At 43.1% G+C, this 17860-nt stretch overlaps 1 protein-coding gene across 1 annotated transcript in view; it reads right to left on the reverse strand.

The window, feature by feature from the left end:
• The window catches only part of UTP20 (UTP20 small subunit processome component), a 66906-nt gene that overhangs the window by 15910 nt on the left and 33136 nt on the right, over positions 1-17860 (reverse strand). The window contains exons 29-46 of the mRNA XM_067311924.1: positions 16264-16343; positions 15115-15341; positions 14010-14154; positions 12979-13066; positions 11538-11681; positions 10831-10881; positions 10580-10732; positions 9899-10054; positions 9332-9472; positions 8283-8420; positions 6870-7009; positions 6244-6323; positions 5085-5389; positions 3769-3908; positions 3132-3288; positions 2217-2315; positions 1425-1592; positions 538-704 (exon numbers count right to left, since the gene is read on the reverse strand). Coding sequence (XP_067168025.1) covers positions 538-704; positions 1425-1592; positions 2217-2315; positions 3132-3288; positions 3769-3908; positions 5085-5389; positions 6244-6323; positions 6870-7009; positions 8283-8420; positions 9332-9472; positions 9899-10054; positions 10580-10732; positions 10831-10881; positions 11538-11681; positions 12979-13066; positions 14010-14154; positions 15115-15341; positions 16264-16343 — 2579 coding nt within the window. The remainder of the gene's footprint in view (positions 1-537; positions 705-1424; positions 1593-2216; positions 2316-3131; positions 3289-3768; positions 3909-5084; positions 5390-6243; positions 6324-6869; positions 7010-8282; positions 8421-9331; positions 9473-9898; positions 10055-10579; positions 10733-10830; positions 10882-11537; positions 11682-12978; positions 13067-14009; positions 14155-15114; positions 15342-16263; positions 16344-17860) is intronic.

Raw genomic sequence — 17860 nt, forward strand, 5'->3', positions numbered from 1 at the left:
CATAGTGCAAGCCAGCCTATGTAACAGGACATATGAGACACCTGAACCTAGTTCTGAGCAGTGACACCACCAAATGGAGAAGAAATCTCATAGCTATTCTCCCTGACTTTTGCGCCAGCTCTGAAGTGATTAAGTGGCAGGCCACAGTTTCTCTTGTTCCTGACTCCATAAAAATGCCCAGGACCCTATAGGCCTCTTACATGCTAATTTGTAGCTCCCTCCTACACACACACCCGCACACACTCTCCCTTCACCCAAACCCCTATACCAGTTTATCAGATGGTGAAAAAGCCTTACTAAAGGCCTTTAGCACTTACAAGGATAGACTCCCTTAAGTTTAGAAAATGATCACTTCCATTTCCAAGCTTTCTCCCTGCCCTGGAGCTGTCCAAATAATTTGCTCACATCAAAAACAAAGAGCAAATAAAAGGAAGGAAGCCCTTACAGATTTGATCAGTTGGATTTGAGAGTTGCCTTTTTTTTGCAAGCAAACCCCCAACTGATAACAGACTAGCCAGGTTATGGCCTGGAACTCACTTGGCCTTCTCAGTGAGTAGAGGCAAGTTTTCGCTGATGAGACCATGACTGAGGAGGAGAAGGGATTCCGCGTTCATATCTGAATTGAAGATCAGCCCTATCATGATGTGACGCAGTGCCTCATGCACCTTCCGGACTTTCTTCAGGCTTGTGGTGCTTTCCAGAATCTGCAAAGGAACCATCATGAGACTTAGTCAAAATGCAGCAGGAGGGCAATGATCTGCCATCTGTACTGTGAAGTCACAGGAAAAGCCAGACCAATTCCTCCATCTTCACTTACTGCCTTCATTCCCAAGCTCTCTACATGAAGAGCATCCCATTGCCTCAGCTCTGCCCCAACATCCCTCCCTTCTCCCTCCAGCCTGTTCTCAGGCTCCTGCCCATTCTCCTTGCGCCACCAGGACGTTCCAGAGCTCATGAGCAAACAGGGCTCCATTTCTCCATGAGCGCATATCCCTCTGAAACAACTGCATCTCTGCACAAGCTTTTATTCCACAAAGTCAGAGCCTTAATACATTTTGGCAATGTTTCCTTTATGCACAAGGGATCCAGTCACAAAATAGCCTGCAGAACTTATAGTGCCAGAGCAAACAGCATTAACAAGAGTCATTGTTGCAGAGGGAGAGTGAACTGAACAACCACAACGGGATGTTTCCTTTCTAGCTCAGCAGAAAGCTTCCCAAAACACCACTCCTTCTCCTGAATGCCTGTAGCAAAGTCTCATTTTATAAGCTGGTGCAGACTGGCTTTCGAGAGGAAAATTAGTAGCCTGAGATAATTATGTAAGTAATGCCACAGTAGCCACTAGAAGCTCTAGAGTTTCTTCTAGACCATACACAATTAAGAGTGCTCAGGGCTATAGAAAGGCTACGGCTGCCTTTTCTTACCTCTTTCAATGGCAGAATAAGTTTCGTCACCTGGCCCTTCCCTATGTATTTGCCGAGAATTTCATAGGAATCGTAACTTTTGCTCTTGCGCGCTTCCATGACCTTGGAGACAATTCCCTTCACTTCCTTCTCTTCAGCTACATCCCCAAACAGCTCCTGGTTGAAAATCTTTGGAAAGCAGCCAACAGAAGTGAATGAGAAGAGCAAAAAAGTAGAGCCAGATTCATGCAGTAACAGCAGAACCACACTATTTTTTCCCTACCCACAAAAAAACCCAACAATTCCCCAGGTCCCCCACAAATCACACCTACCTTTCCTTTGTCAATATAAAGCACCCCAGTCTCAGCAAACTAGTGGGAGCAGCTGTTCTCACACCGCTCTGCAGTGTTGTGACAAGGAGTGAGAATCCAGTCAGACCAAGACATTTGAATGTACCCCCTTTCTGGATTGCCAGCTGAGCTCCCAGGCCCTGTGGTCTGCACTGACTAGATCTCTGCTGACTATTGCTCAGCCATCTAGAGCACATGGCAAAACAGTTACATGTCTTAATCTTGAACCAATTCCCTCCTAAGATGCAGGGCTCAGGGCACACTCTCAGGAGGTACTTTGTGCCTCTACAAGGGGTATGCTAATGCCTCATTAAAAACAGTCTCTCTGCTTTGCAGTAAATGTACAATCAGCCCTGTTTGCCACTGAGTATGAGGCAATCTACAGACAACCCTCTGCTCCTCCCAGAGTGTCCCCCAAGCACTTCATGATGCACTTCCTTCAATCTTGAATAGCAGCTTTTACCTCAACCAGGATATCTAAGCAAGGATCCAAATCACCAGCACTGAGCTTGCTAGTAAGGCCCTTCAGTAACAGGTTCACAGTGAAAGTCAGCACGTGGAGCTAGAGAAAAAGAGAAAAATCATGTTTCCATCCCCCCTCCATGGACTTCTTATGTAACTGGATGGAGGGGGGATACGACAGCAGAGACATCACAACTCACATACTGCATTTGAGCTTTCGCTACAGAAAAACTACTGGGAGGATGAGAATCCATGGGTGGGTGGCAGGAAGAGGACCCCTGTCCCTCCACACACTAGCAGGAGGGCTAAAATTCTCTCTTTCCCCAGTGTTCTCACTGCTATTTTTAGGCTGTGCTAATCAGTGTTTTCACTGTTCCAGTAGCTAGAAACTCATGTTTTCCCCCGAGATAATACTCATAGGAAATTATTCTTATCACAAACCACTGTGGCAAGAGGAAAGATGAATTAATAGTCAGGGCCTTGGCTCTGCATTCAGGAAGTAAGGCTGCAATTAGCATCTCCGTCACATGCTCTCTGTGCAGTCTCTGTGGCAAGTCACCTCTGATGATGTTTGATCCTACCAAAGTTACTGGAAAGATTCCCACTAATTTTAATAGGACCAGGAATTCATCCTTCACCTCTGAACCTCAACTCTTCACAGGGAAAATGGAGATCCTTTCTTCTTCTTCTCGGTTTAGACTATAAGTTCTTTGGGTACAGTCCCTCAGTTAACATATGTTTATATAATATTTAGCCTAACAAAGAATGATATAGGCTCTAACAGTAGCATCTACTTGTATTATACCAACTACTCTTCCAGTGCAAAACAATTTTGGTAATAAATTTCCCTTTGGATTCTCCTCCTAACACTTATAAAGACCTACAAAGAGCAGAAGAGGAAGAAATTCAGCATTACCTGGTACCCGTGGACGAGAGTGGACTGCATCTCTTTTACGATGTACAGCAGGTACTGCGCTCCCAACACTTCCATGATTTTAGTGAGGGTGTTGCGGGCGATGTCCCGGATTTCCTGGGCTCTGTTCCTCAAGAACGAGCAGACTTTCAGCAGGATGCTGCAAGCAGAGATGGACAGCTTAGCTCACCTCCAAACAGAGCAGAATTAATTACACTGCTAACTATGAAGGCTGCTTTTCAGGGCTGTTTTACAACCAAAACTACATTCAAAGCCAGCCTCACAGAAAGGCTTTATAGTTGTACACAGACCCATCCTCCTTCAAAAGATTTTACAGACTGTCCTTTCTTTCTGTATAGTACTCTTTCTTCAGCTCTGCCACCCCTACATCTGCACCCTGCTTCACTGCTCTGCTCTTATTTAAGGATTTACCAAATTCCTTTCAAACTCAGCTTTATAAAAGTCAAATGCAGACAGCGGGGTATTTCACTAGGAAAAATCTGTTTCCAGAAAAAATATTTAAGGTCTGATAGAATGCTCCTCCTACATTTAGCTATGTGCATGACCACAGCTTGAGAAAGAAGCTTGCACTCATGCCCAGCACAGTGAAGAGCATTCGAAGAGCTCTTCTGGACTTTACCTTGGCAGGTTGGCTTCCATCACTTCTTGGGGAAGACACTGCATCACCCTGACCATTGCAAAAGCTAAAGGCACACGAACTACCTCGTCATCATTCACAACATTGGATTTCACGAGCTTGTGTTCCTCGTCTCTTTTAACCTTTGTAAGACAGAGCAAGACACAATGCACGTTTAACATATGAAAGTATAATGAACACAGTCTTAAACAAACCCTGAGTTTCCTCAGCAAACCCTGAGAAGAGGCCAATATGGCAAGTTAGTTCTGTTTTTGAAGACTTGAGGATGAGGAACAGAGCATGACTGCATTTTAACAAACACAATTGTGTATTTGTCTAATGTGCTACATTTCATAGAGGGATGTTCACACTGTGACCTCAGAAGTGGTTTATGGAAGGATTCAACTAAAATTTATAAACATTGTTTATAATTAGGTGGAGGTCTTCTCAAAAAGTGACTTACTGCACTGGCCAGACTTGCACTGCAAATTAAAAGAATTGCAGTCTGTGAGCTCCCTCTGTGCACTCCCAGGCAGAAAACAAGGGGGATAGCAAAAAAGGGAAGATAGACTGAGAGTGCCATATAAAAGAGGCCTTCCAGAAGCATACTTCAATAATAAGCATTACAACGATGACTTCAGTCATCCCTAAAAGGTTTAGCTACATCATACATTTAGATAGCCATACAATTTGTTTCATAAGGGTCAGGCAGTTTTAAAGTATTGTCCCTCAGCTGTCTCACACCTTGTGGCATACCTGCTTTATAGATGAAGAACTATGACCGGAAGAAATTAAGGGAAGGATTCATCTCACCCACATATAGTCTAAGGTAATTGAGATGAATGATGAGAGAGAAAGAAGCACTTCCTGGAAGTCTCACTCATCTTAAACACTTTTCTCAGGATGGGACAGACAACCTTTGGAGATGCTGTCCTTCTCTACCGACTACAGGAAAAACCCAGGCAGCTAAAAGATGACGATTCCCTGCATTTTCAATACAGAAGCTAAACCGGGTGCTAACAGGTGACTGAGAACTTCTCAGCAGGCTGCACGAAGTGAATTGTTTCACTTGTGTGGCTCAATCCAGTTCAAAGCAGGGAAGTGAAGACGCCACAGCCACACTGACCAGAGAGACTGTCAGCAATCTCAGTGAAACACCAAATGGAGTGAAGCCTCTTTTGTGCTTTCAGGTGGCCTCTCTCTCCAGCTGTGCTTGTGTTTTGTGTGGTATGTTTCAACATGTCTCTTTGCAGTAGCACCCCAACCCTTACAGCAGCAGCACAGATCTGTAAATTGCCTTTCCAACATCAACTCCTCACCTTTGCAACAATACACCTGTGCAGTTTGGGCAAGATGTTGGATGTAACTGTATCTTGGATATGTTTGATCAGACATTCCAGCTCTTCTTTATTTCGTGGTAGGAAAGAAACAGTTTTGGTCACTTGCTCAGCATCTTCAGACGTCTCAGCTGCCTGGTCAGGCAGGACTGGCACAGGCTCTGCCAGCTCCTCAGGAAGATTCTCCTCTTTGTTTTCCTCCACCATCTCCTCTTCCCCTTCACTCTGCTCCAGCTCCATGGCTTCTTCACCCTCCATCACTGGCTCAAGATCCATGGGAGCAGCTCCTGTGAGGTAATTGTCAAAAACACTGATAAATGCAGGAGGGTACAAAAATGGAGTCCTTAAAAGAGATTCCTGTGATGGCTTTGGTATGGACAGAGCTCCGGCCCACCACCAGCAAGCAATAGCAAATGATCACTAAGCAACAGAGCTGTTTTACTGGGAAGAGAAGTCCTGGCATGCTGGTTTCTGAAAACTACCCACCAGGGCTAGGCTTAAAGCAAAGACTATGTTGTTCTTTGGCTGAACTCCACAGTTTAACAAAGCTCACTGCCCTTGAATGTCAGAGAAGTGCCATTCACTTATACTTGATAATTTCACAAGGCAAGAGGTACTGACAAGCACAGCTGTGAGATATCCTCCTTCCTCAGAACATCCCAAAGACCATGACTTAGATAACCACAATGGTGAACAAGCCAAAGTTACCATTTCTCTCAACGAAATTGCAGGGGGAGCCAGGGCCAGAGCACAGGGCAACCTGCCCAGGCTGTTGATAACACTGAGAGCAGCTCACAGCAAGGACAAAAATGCTCAGACGCTGTGGGTGGGCACAGCCCTTGGAGAACTCCCAGATTACCATAAACCTGGTCTGGGGTATTTTGGCCTATGGAGGCCTGGTTTGAGGGGAATGGAGAGGTAGTGTGGATATGGTTTGCTCTACCTCTCCTCGTGGTGCCAACACACAGGAGGACAGTCTGTACTACTCCTGAGGAGGTAAGTAAGTCAAAGCTAGTTTTCCAACATGCCCACTTTAAAAAGCTGGGAAAAGATGACCTCAAGAATAAAACACAAGTTTTTGACTAACTGCACTTTGAGCAATTAGAAGGAGTGCATCTATACTCAGGAGCAGAAAGCTTACCTTGGTGCTCAATGGTCATAAGCTGCTTTTCAAGTGTTTCATGGTCAAAGTGAAAGGCTTCCAGCACTGTCTCTAACAAGCTGTGGAAGAAACAAACAGAGACAGATCAGCTCTCCACACAAAAAGAAGAAGTGGCATAGACCAACATAATGGAAAACCTTAAAGGCACTTCTAAAAAAACTTCAGACTCAGTGAAAGCACAACTTGAGGTGGTTTATGCTGAAGTAACAACCCAAGGGGAAAAAAAAAAAGAAAAAAAAAAAGGTTGCTCTTCAGCAAGATGAGTTCTGCGACCTAGCTCACTGCAAAGCCTCACAGACAGCAGTGCTGGAGCAATGGAGGTGGCCCAGGAACAGGGACAGTCAGGCAAGAGCAGAAGCTGCTAATGCTGGCATGCACATGGTGAGACACAGTGTGAGAGAGCAAACACCTGCTAACCCTTCATAGCTCAGTCACATCTAACTGCAAGGCCATGCCCAGACTTTCACTTGCATGAGCCCACCTCAGAGTGGGCAATCTCTCATCCCAGTGAAGAGGCAAAAACCCATGTGATGCTTCTTAAGACACTGAATTTTGTCTTAGCAGCCTTTGGAGAAATCTAGAGTAGCATCACTCATAGTACCTACCTGACTCCCAACTTTGGATTGATTTGCCCCGTTTGCAAGACATGGATGAAATGCTTTAAGTGGTACAAGTATGCTGACCAGGAGAGATGCCGGCAGACAGCTCCAACAACTTCAACTGAGGCTGTTACCATATTTTCATGCTGCCCAAAAGACAGAAATTCAATTGTTGTTAACATTCATGCCGAGCAAATGTCTAAAGCATCCTTTACTCAAAGCAACAAAGGACAAAGAAAGTAACTTCTACCTAGTGAGGATGCTTGGTACTCGGCTCTTTCAAATCTTCCCTGGTTACTGGATAAAAATCACAGTTCACCAAGCTGATCTCCAGACCCACCTCCTCTAAATATTTCTGCAAATACTTATTTTTTCCTCACATGACCAATTCTATGGGCCCACTTGTGTGAAGAGCTAAAAGCAGGTATGAACCAGTCAAGATACCTAGCCACAGACAGATCACGCATTGCTGGGCCACTCTGACCAACTAGAAACTCACACTGTTAAGCCATAGCAAATCTGAAACAAAATGTGTTCTTTTTTTCCCACCAAGGTTTCAGACAATGCATTTTTACCTCCCATCAGTCAAATGGGAGTCACTCCACTGATGGGGGCAGTCTGTATGACTGCAGGAGCCAAGCCACGTGCCTGAGTTTTAATTGCTTCTGCTTCAAAACAGGATTTCTGACAGTAAGCCAATTAGACAAGCCACATTTGCTTGGTCTGATATAAGCGGCTCTGCTGTCCTACTGATGGTGTGCAGGGAACTGCACAGACTTGTAAAACCTCAGCTTTCAGTCTCAAACAAAAAGTCTATCTAGACTGGCACCACAAGTAATTTCACCTCATGTGTTTTAAATAAAAGGTATGAAAAGTGATCAACAAAATGTCACCCTTTAAGCTTTAATTACAAAGCTGCTACTGATTTCTGAGATTCTCAACTAGTTCCTGCAGTTCACCCTTATACCCCATGAAAACAGTATTTATTCCCACCTCAATTACTAGCTGTAGCCTATGCTCCCTGCCACACACATTCTGCTGCCAAACAGTGACTAATCTCTGCTCTGAAGAGTCTTTACCACAACAGAATATAAGAGAGTAGTTTGGAGGAATAGGGAAAAAAATCATCATCCAATTACAAAAAAACACAAACAAAAATAATCCCAAATCAAAAACCCAGTCAAGAAATTCATCTTGGAGATGCAGGACAGGTTTAGCAGATACAGGATTGGGCCCAGACTGAATCTGCACCTTCTGAACTCTCCTTCCACCACTGAAAAGAATGACAGCACTCTCATGAGCAAGGAGAACACTCACTCCACAGCCCTATCAGCCTTTCAAAGCGGTAAGTCTTAGAACGAGAATGATACGAGAAAGGTAAAAATATTTAAAATGGAGGCATCCAATTAAAAAACCTACCTTAAGCATTTTTTCATTAAAAATGGCTGTAGTAGCATAAGGCATGATGTAGTTCTGCAGGGATTTGGAGGACAGCACAATTTTTTTTTCAGTGAGCTGCTTAGCCAGTTTCCTCAGGGCTCGTGCCCTCCTGTGGATCTAAGCCAAACATGAGAGAGAGTGAATGAGGTGGCTCTTGAGACACAGCTAGCAGAACAGAGCACATGCACCCAAAAGTCTTGCAAATGGCTCAGTTTTAAGTCATGACATAAACATAGCACAGTTTTTTTCCAAGAATAGGTCACACTCTTTCCATTCAGTCTCTGGGCTTTCACCAGTCTTTTACATCAACAAATACTCCAGCTCAATGTGATATTTCACTGTGAATTCACAGTCCTAAGAATGTGCCATCTTCAGGTATCAGCCAAGAGAGGTAAATGATGTAAGATGATGAGGCCTGGTAAATTACAAGGAAGAAAATTTTGATTTGATGTTAAATTTAACTACAGATGTAATGAGGCTCTCTGACTGCATCTCTGAAAGCATGAGGAATGCTGTATTTTCATACCACAAGAAAAACAGGGAGGCCAAGCTTTGTGCAGCATTTAAATAAATCAAAAAGGCCTGTGAAAGAAAAAGGGCTGCACAACCTCTGCACAGAGGGTAGTGGGGACAGGCTGGTCAAACAGATCTGTTCCTTGCCTATGTCAGAGGGACCCTCAGGACACAGTGTTGCTGGCAGTGGGATGGAGATGTCTGTTCGAGTACGTGAACAAGCACTTATAACAAAATCACTTCTTTTAGCCAAATTAGGAGAAGGTACAAATAGTGTTGCTAAGTTATGAAAACAAAATATTTATAAGTAGAAATACTAATGAATCGTGACTTTGATTCACAGTCACCTATGTAACTTCAATGCCCACATACCATTTTTTTATGACACCTAATGATACAGGTTCAACTTCCCTTTAACAGCAGTGCACAGATGCTTTGGCAAACATTATCTGACAGTAAAACACTCTTGCTTTGGCAGGGGGAGAGAGGTGCTAGGGGAACACACTGCCTTTTACCTGGATGTGTTTCATGTTCTCAAAGAAGTCCATGTCAGGATCATGGGCGTTGGTCAACTGGACCAAATCCCGGAATTCAGGATTTGCTGGGAATGTTTGAATGAGGCACGCAAGCAATGATGTGTAGTCCTGCTGGATGCTCTGCAAACAGCAAGCAGTGAAGGTTAAGTACCCCTTAGAAAGGCAGCTAAACACTCCTCAGCGCAGCCATGCTGCCATTTACAAAGTGCTTCAGGCCAATGAGTCCTTTGGTATTCTTTGGTAACTGCAAATATACATATACTTTGGACAGCACATAAATTAAAGAAAACTCTCTTCTCCAAAGAATGAGCTACTATTGAGAAAAGCTAAACAACGGCAGAGAAACACAACATAGCAGAGTGTTGACTTATTAGATTTTTATAGGATTTCAAATGAAGGGTAAGTCTGATTACAGTGGGTACCTGTATTTCTTATCCCAGCAACAGACTCACCAAAAAAAAAATAAACCCATCTATAAAAAGAATCTCATATGCCCTAGTGTCCTGAAGACAGCTGGAGATGTGTCATCAGATGGTAGTGCATTACCTCAGTCTTACTCTTCAGCCCCCTTCGCAGAGACTCCAGGAGAGTGTGCTGGATTAATTCCCTGTAGTCATCTTTTGCGTGGTCGATTTCTGCCAGCCGGCGGATAAAACTGGTCAAGCAAAGGCTTGCATTGTCACTAAGAGCCATATCCCCTAGCTGAGTGGATGAAGAGATTGTATCACATGAGTTGGGTTATGACACCTTCTTCCTCCCCAAAATCACAAAACCTACAGACACCCAACAATTCTACCAACTCTTGAAACCCTTCCTGTAGAAGGTCTAGACCTGAACCAATGCCCAGTCTTCCAAATGGGAAAAATCCTTTCAAACTCATCAGCCGGCCCATGCAACAAGGACATGCTGCAACAGAAAGAAAAGCAGCCTTTCAAGATTGCAACATGCCTTTTCTACTGCACAAGTTGACCTGATAGTTCCAGGGGCTTGCTGATAGAAAGGCACACCCCAGTTAGGTTGATTTTCTTGCTGCATTGTATTTGCTCTTCCAGACACACAGGGAAAAAGGCAAATGGATGAAACATTATAACACGTGTTCATGAAAAGACCCAAATACACTCTCCGAATGTTCTCCAGTGTTAAAAAACAGCCAACAGAAAGAACGTCGAAGTTAGATTCATAATAAAAACAAGGCGTGTAAGGCAAGAGAAGGAACATTCAGCCAACCTGGATGGTGTAGAAGCAGTTGTGCATAACAGGGATGAGGAAGTTGATATCCACTGATTGCATTTCTTTGATGTGGGCTGTGATCGACTGGAATGCTGACAAACGCACATCAAAGTTGATATCATCGAGATGCCGTTGATCAAAGGCATTCAGCTATGAGAGAGCAACAAGACATTCATGAAAAAGGCTAGAAACATGACAACACAATGTTATGGGAGAAAAAAGGGAACAATCAAAGAAACTGTGCATACCTTAACAACATCAGTAATGTATTTCAATTCACTGTCCAAATCAGATAAAGTCTAAAAATAAATGTGGAAGAAAACATTTTAATTCATATAAGTGTTAAAAAGTTGGAGGACACAAGACTTTAATTCTAACCACTTGAGATTAAAAATAAAGAAAACAACAGCATCAGCCTTTCTCCTGATAAAGCTTAGTAAGAGTCATTTTGTCATCAGTGTTTTTCTTCCACAAGTTGGAAGATGTGTTTTAAATTCCTAAATTTCTAAACATCTACATCAAGTGTTTCCTGGATTTTTCTGCTGAGAAAAAAACGTTATGTAAGTCACTTCAGAAAAGTACAAAACAGCCTGACTGCTATAAATCTGTAAGAGGAGAATACAAATAAAAATCAGCTTCAGGCTTCTGAAAGCCATTTTTAGTTCATAAAGACACAGGATTTGTTATGGACGAAATGTGCTTTGTTTGGCTTCTCTCACACAACAGAACCCTGGAGATGCTCACATCAATCAGGCTGCAAGCCAAAAGTTTCACAGCTCTTTTTCCCGTTCATTAAGGTCTATCACATGCAGTTCTGTTACTTCCACTTAACAGATGTTGTAGATTAAAAGCTTTCTAGGTTCATGTACAACAATGATAAATACAGCTATTTATTTTGTTCTTGATCTGTTAGAAGAAAAAAAAAAGTATAGAAAGGCACTTAAAAAGGCAATACCTGAAATGCCAAGCACAACTTTTGTCGAGACAGTTTGTTCTGGATGACAGAAAAAAGCTTTGACAGAGGTTTGAGAAAGCTTGTGGGGTTTGAGCAATGCCTCAACAAGTTCTGCACTGTCTCCAGAATGTCAATCTCCGCATCCTGAAAGAGACAGACAGGCAACAGTCAATATCTACTGAAACCTCACCAGAATACTTCATTTCCTTGGGAAATATTTCAAGACACAGAGTGAACTTAACTTCTTTGCTGTATTTCATTCACATCACAGATACATATACACAGGGAACATTCAATGCATTCATCACACTCAAACGCTTGCAACTTTTCAATTAATTACCAAGCACAGTGTCAGAGAAGAGTGCCATCAGAGCGAAGACTTCTTTTGTATCTTTCCTCAAATGAAAACTAACAGAAAACTAACAGAGCTAAAAAAGAGGTCTTTAATCTGCAAAGCAAACAGTAACAGCAGCATGTTTGTACAATCTCCCTAAATTGAAACCATATATGGTTCCCTAGTGAGTCACACATTTAAAACCCTGAGAATCCTCTGTGAACAATTAAATGACCATCTGCAAAGCAGAAGTTCCGGGCTGTTGCCTAGCAGTTCTTTCTTCAAGCATAAAACCTCTCATTGAGCAACTACATGTCTTTTAAGAAAAACAAGACCCAAACCTTGGTCTAAAGACTCAGGCAGTCAAGCTGAGTAATCAACAGATTCATTAGTCAGAGATAGGTCTGTATTTTGGAAAACACGGTTTGGCAGGGAGGGAAACAGGAATTCCAGACAGAAGAGCCACCAATATCCTCAATGCTTGCACAAAAGCCTAAGGCATGAAGAGCTCTGCTTCTTTCAACTGCAGCTCATATACTGGGCATGCCTGAGGAATCTGATTTTAAAGGAGAATTTCAATTCTGAGACACACTTCTGTATTAACAGATGGATTCTTTAACAGTGGCAGGTGAAGGGAATGGAAGTAGAATATGTAGGGCCAGGTTAATAGTATTGTACAATGTTTGCCTTTCATCTTGCAACAGACCAAAATAGCACTGCCATTACACAGCACGTCCTGTGTACTCAATCACAGATATTCATATTGCTGTCCAGACACTGTGACTTAGGATTTGGGGTATATTAAGTCCATGTTACAGACGAACATTTATTTCAACCATTGACTACTGCTCAGTAGCGAAGGAACTAAAAACTGGACAAATGCTTCTGCAGACTTTCCCTATGTCAAAGAGGGAACAGAGCCAGCCTAAGCACCAGCATTCCTGCAAGGCATCTGGTGGCTCATACACATCAACACGTAATGACACAGTGGTGTCAAGTGGATTACAAACAAATTAAGATTTTATTTCAGGCTAATTATGAGAAATGGCATGTAATCAATAAAGAGACCTTTAACTGCATCTTAAACAAATCTACATTTCAACCTACCTGGTCAATGTTACTCTGGTGAAGGAAAGGGAGGAGGAGGCTCACAAGCACTGAATTCTGACTCTTTTCTTGTATAAATTTGCTGATCCTATGTGATGAGACAGGGTAGTTTACTATTTTTATATCAATCTAATCACCAGCACAGCACAAAGAAGAAATCAGTCAGTGCTATTGCCATAAAGTTGTGACACAGCACATCCATCTGTACCCAGGCTTACAGAGCTTCCCACTGAAGCCATGATGTTAAACACTTGGAGAGGCCCCTTGAAGTCACAGAAAGCCACCACGTTTGCCACAGGCATCTGCAAGCTCAAAGAACCAAGCTGCTCAAAACCAAAGGAAAGGAGAGACCTCCATGGGGACAGCAGGGTGGGAAATGGACAAATACCAGCTTTAAAACTACAGAAGTGTCACTTCCCAAATGTCAGCCTAATTTGAAACGTCCAGCCAGCTCACTGGGGCTAAGTTTTGCCTTCAGCCACGTAAGAAGTGACTTCAGGAGGTGTCACACCCAAATATATGAAAGCATAATGTGTCTCTTGGTCCGAAGAACCATGTCTTCAATATTTTCAATTTAAAAAAAGGAAGGGAAAGCCTTTGTGGATACTCAAGCTAGTTCCTATAAAAGATTTTCATAGAATGCTTTGAAACAGGTAAAACCATGTCCTGAGCATAGTTTGATCAAACAACTACGGATATGAATGCCTTTTGAGTTAAAGTCCAATGCCTCCCTTGAGCAAGTCTACAGCCTGACTATTCAGCTGCACACGGACAGCTGTAGTCCCTTCCACACCCTTTCCTACCAAAAGAGGTACTGGCTTTGAGCACCAGCAATAGAAATAGTCAGAGTCAATTTCTGAAAACTTTCCCCCTCAGACAACAGCAACTTGCCAGGTGAATGACAGATTCAGGTATTTTAAACTGCTCTGGATTTACATATAACATAATGTTTCTAATTTGCAAGCCATTAGGAAGAGCCTCCTTCCTCCTCCCAAGTCTTTAACAGTTTTGAGCTCTAAAGAATCACTTACTTGGAAAGTATATTCAGCTCTTTGCTGACTTGGGCTCTAAACTTCTTCTTTTTTACTTTCTCCATGTTTAACATTGTCTTGCTGAAGTACTGAAGTATGGCAGGAACATGAGGCAGAACAAAGCGGGAACCCAGGCTGAGGGTCTCTGTAAAGGGATACAACAGTTAAAACACTCACCTCTGTGCTGCAAGCAACAAGGTGAGTTCTCAGCAATGGAAGGGACATCCAACCCCACACAAAGGGGCAAAATGCAGACAAATGAGGTTTCATCAGTGGAAGAAAAAAAAGAAAACAACAGCAGCTATGAATGTGCAGGGCTGCTGGGAACAGGCATCACAGGGGCTGAGAACAAGTCTAATGTGTCTGTCTGAGCTAGGACCCCCCCTCCTCCAAAAAAAAAAAGCACATGCAGAGAATAAAAACTCTCCTCACATATTTCAGTTACAGCCCCAGTAAGTGGAAACTTATCAAAAGGTACCAAGCAGGTTCCTCTAAGGCAGTAACTGTGTCCTAAAACAGTCCAAGCATTTGTAGATGTGGTTTTCTTTATGCTACCACTGACCTCCTGGGCAAATCAAAGCTGCCATGACAAGGGCACAGTGTTAAGTGCTCTCCTTTCCATTGCCTTTGAGTGTTACAGGTGAAAGATGGCTTAGCATAGCACACTACACAGTTGCAGGAAATCAACTGCCATGGAGCACAGAGTAAAGTCATAGCGATACATGACCACGTGCATTTGGTTTTGATAAAAACAGGGAATAGGTGTTTATAAAACTCGATGTTAGACTCAGTCCCAATCATCAACCAGTTCTTTAAGTTATCATATCAGTCACAGGTTTACAAATACTAAAACAGGCTAATACTACAAACGTTTTCCCTCTTCACAAGGAATGCTCAGGATTCTGACACTCCAATGTGGATCTCACCTGTCATGAAAGAAGCATGACTTTACAGTTCATGAGCACGCCAAGACAATTTTGTACAGAGATTTTTTCCATGTCTCCTTCCCCAGTAGTCTCACCCAAAGCAAAGACAACCCCATCAGAACCTAATGCCTCCATTCAAAGCACCCAGTAGACCTCTCACGACTCTTGCTCGAGCGTACCTTCTGTCATGTCGCCAGCGTCAACAACAACACAGTCAGTTACAGTCAAACTGGAAACCTGCTCCGTGGATTCAAAATCTGGGCTGTTGAGAAGGTTATCAGCTATGTCCATCACAAGATTGGATGTGGCCTCAGACAGATTCTTGGCTGAGAGCACAGCAAAAACGTTTGACAGTATATCACACTCTGGGTGATCTGGCTTCTGCTTGGCCAGCAAGGGGAAATATCTGAGAGAAAAATTATAAAAAAGGTAGGATGAAAACGTGGATTTAAGTTACAAGCTTTATAAATTTTTTGTGCAAAAAGTCACATAAAATGACAATGACTGTCTTCTACTTCAGGCAGAAGAAAAAAAATGCAAAATCACAGAACCATAGTGTCATGAAAAATAGGCTGAAGGCAGGGTGAGAGGTCATCTAGTCCCTTCTTACGCTTCAAGATAGCATCATCTGGACCTAACCCTGTCTCCCTTGCTTGTCCAGGTCTCCTCTTAGAATCTGCTCCTATCCTAATGATCCAACACCATTTTTGTACATAAGTTTGTGTACAAGTTCTTTATGCCTACCAGTGACATGTCATAAAACAGATACTTGGTACTCTGGCAAGGGAGAAGCAATGAGTTGGTGGAAGCATTAATAACCACTCAAGACAGTGAGACAGAACTTCTCCCAGGGCCTGCATCAGAAAAGCTCTCTTACGAATTTCAGTCTCAGAATCTGTCACAGAATCTGAGCTAAACTTGTCCACATTCTTTCATAAAAAGGAAAGAATAGGAATCAAAAAACATGAACTCTGAGCCCCCCAAGATTTTATTTAAAAGTCATTGGCTAAGACACAAACATCTTCTAAGAAGTCAGTTCTCCCTCCCACCCCTGAGCTGGGTTTGGACTACGTATCTGTTTCATTGTTCATACATAGGAAAAGCAACCCACTAAAAAGAGAATGATTGGCATAAATTGGAAAGCTTCACAAATGTGTCTGGACTGCTATTAGAAGAATAATAGCCTAATTAAAAAAAAAGGAGAGAGAGAGAGATGGGTTTTGACACAATCATCCATATAGTGGATTGTTATAGTGGTGTGCCCTTTTTTCCCTGAATTTTGTGTACCCAGAGAAGTACTCTTGCTTTTTTGTGAGGAGAATGTTTACCTGGGATTCTTACTCCAGGTGTGAATGAGTTTGAGCAGAAAAGTAGGAGAATACTGACTCTCTGAAGCCAACCTGCAGACCTAAAAGAAAGAAAAACCAGACACCAGTGCAGCACAAGTAGGTAAAGTCACCTAAAAACATCAACTCTAAGAAAGATCCCACTACAAACTATAGTTTACCTTTTTTAAAATGTAATTTCATCATAGGCTTCACAGCTCCCTCAATATTTCTGGCATCACTGTTAGATTATCTTACTCCATATTTATACACTCCCCCAGCTACCATTTTTCCCCCCACCCCAAAGTAATTCCCCACAGATCCTCACATCCGCTGCAGAGACCTAGCAACCTCCCTGCAACAGACCTGCAAGATCGCGGGCATGACATGCGGGAGTTGTTGCCCCATGCTTCCCATGCCCTGGCCACAGCACCTGCTGTCCCAGCATTTGCCATGCATCTCCATGGCTTCACAGCCACAGGAGCACCCTCCCGGCCCGGGGAGCGGGATCTCCTAACCAGGCTCTGAGTCCAAAACAGCCCTACCAAGGAGTTCTCCAGCCATAGCACTGCACTGCAGCTGCTGCTCCTTGACATGACAGGACACAGGCACAAATGCACTAGCTCGGTCCGGGCTCAAGACCCGAATGTAGTCAGGTCTGTGTAATGACCACCACAGTCTGAGTCTTAGAAAGCTTTTTTCCTGCCCCAAAGGCTGGGAACATCACTGCTCTGCATAAATCGGAGCTTTCCTGAATGATGCACAGGGAAGAGTATATTGCTAATCTACTCCTGCAGGAATGCTGCTATGCAGGCTATTAATACGGAGTCCCTGCAGCAACCTCTTGGGGCACGAACAGCAGTAAACTCCAGTTCCAAGTACAGAAGGCTTCAATTCACCCTCTCTACAAATTTTTACAAGTCTCAGCTCTACAGCCTTAAAAAATAACAAACAAAACCAAAACCCCACTGCCACACAAGTCAAATGATTCTTCTACCAAAAGCACTCTCCGTGGAGTTCACTGGCAGAAATTCCCTCTAGAGGGAGCTTCTGGATCGTACTACAATCCAAGCTCCAAAAACACAGTGATGTCTTCCTGACATATATCAGGAAAACAGGAATTATAACTATTTAACAACAATTCTATATCCTGATCAGATTTACTCAGCATTTCCAAACACAACACTCTCCAAAAGCATTAAGTGCTTTGCTGACTCAAAGCCCTAACCACTGAACTGCTTTTTTTGAAGCACATTTTCACTGCTTTGAGCATGTGGTACTGTGGTCTCCAAACACTGGGACAGCAGAAGGCAATAAAGGACTCCAAGGACAAACCAGGAACATAAAAGTCCCTGCTCTTCAGTCCAGTGAAATAGAGAGCCATTACGCATTGCCTGAAACTATTTTATCTGCTGTTCAGCTACATGTCATGTACTCCTATTGGTAGAGCCGAGAAACAGGGTACGAATAAACAAGCACAATGTCTAGAGATGCAGACCTGGGATTTCACACACCACAGAACAGAGCAGTTATTCCTGGAGCTCTTTGACGTTATTTACAGGCTTTTCTGCTGCAAGGCTCTTGGCCATTTGGATGCCTC

The sequence above is a fragment of the Apteryx mantelli genome, chromosome 1 (genome assembly GCF_036417845.1).
Source record: "Apteryx mantelli isolate bAptMan1 chromosome 1, bAptMan1.hap1, whole genome shotgun sequence".
In the NCBI taxonomy this organism is placed as follows: domain Eukaryota; kingdom Metazoa; phylum Chordata; class Aves; order Apterygiformes; family Apterygidae; genus Apteryx; species Apteryx mantelli.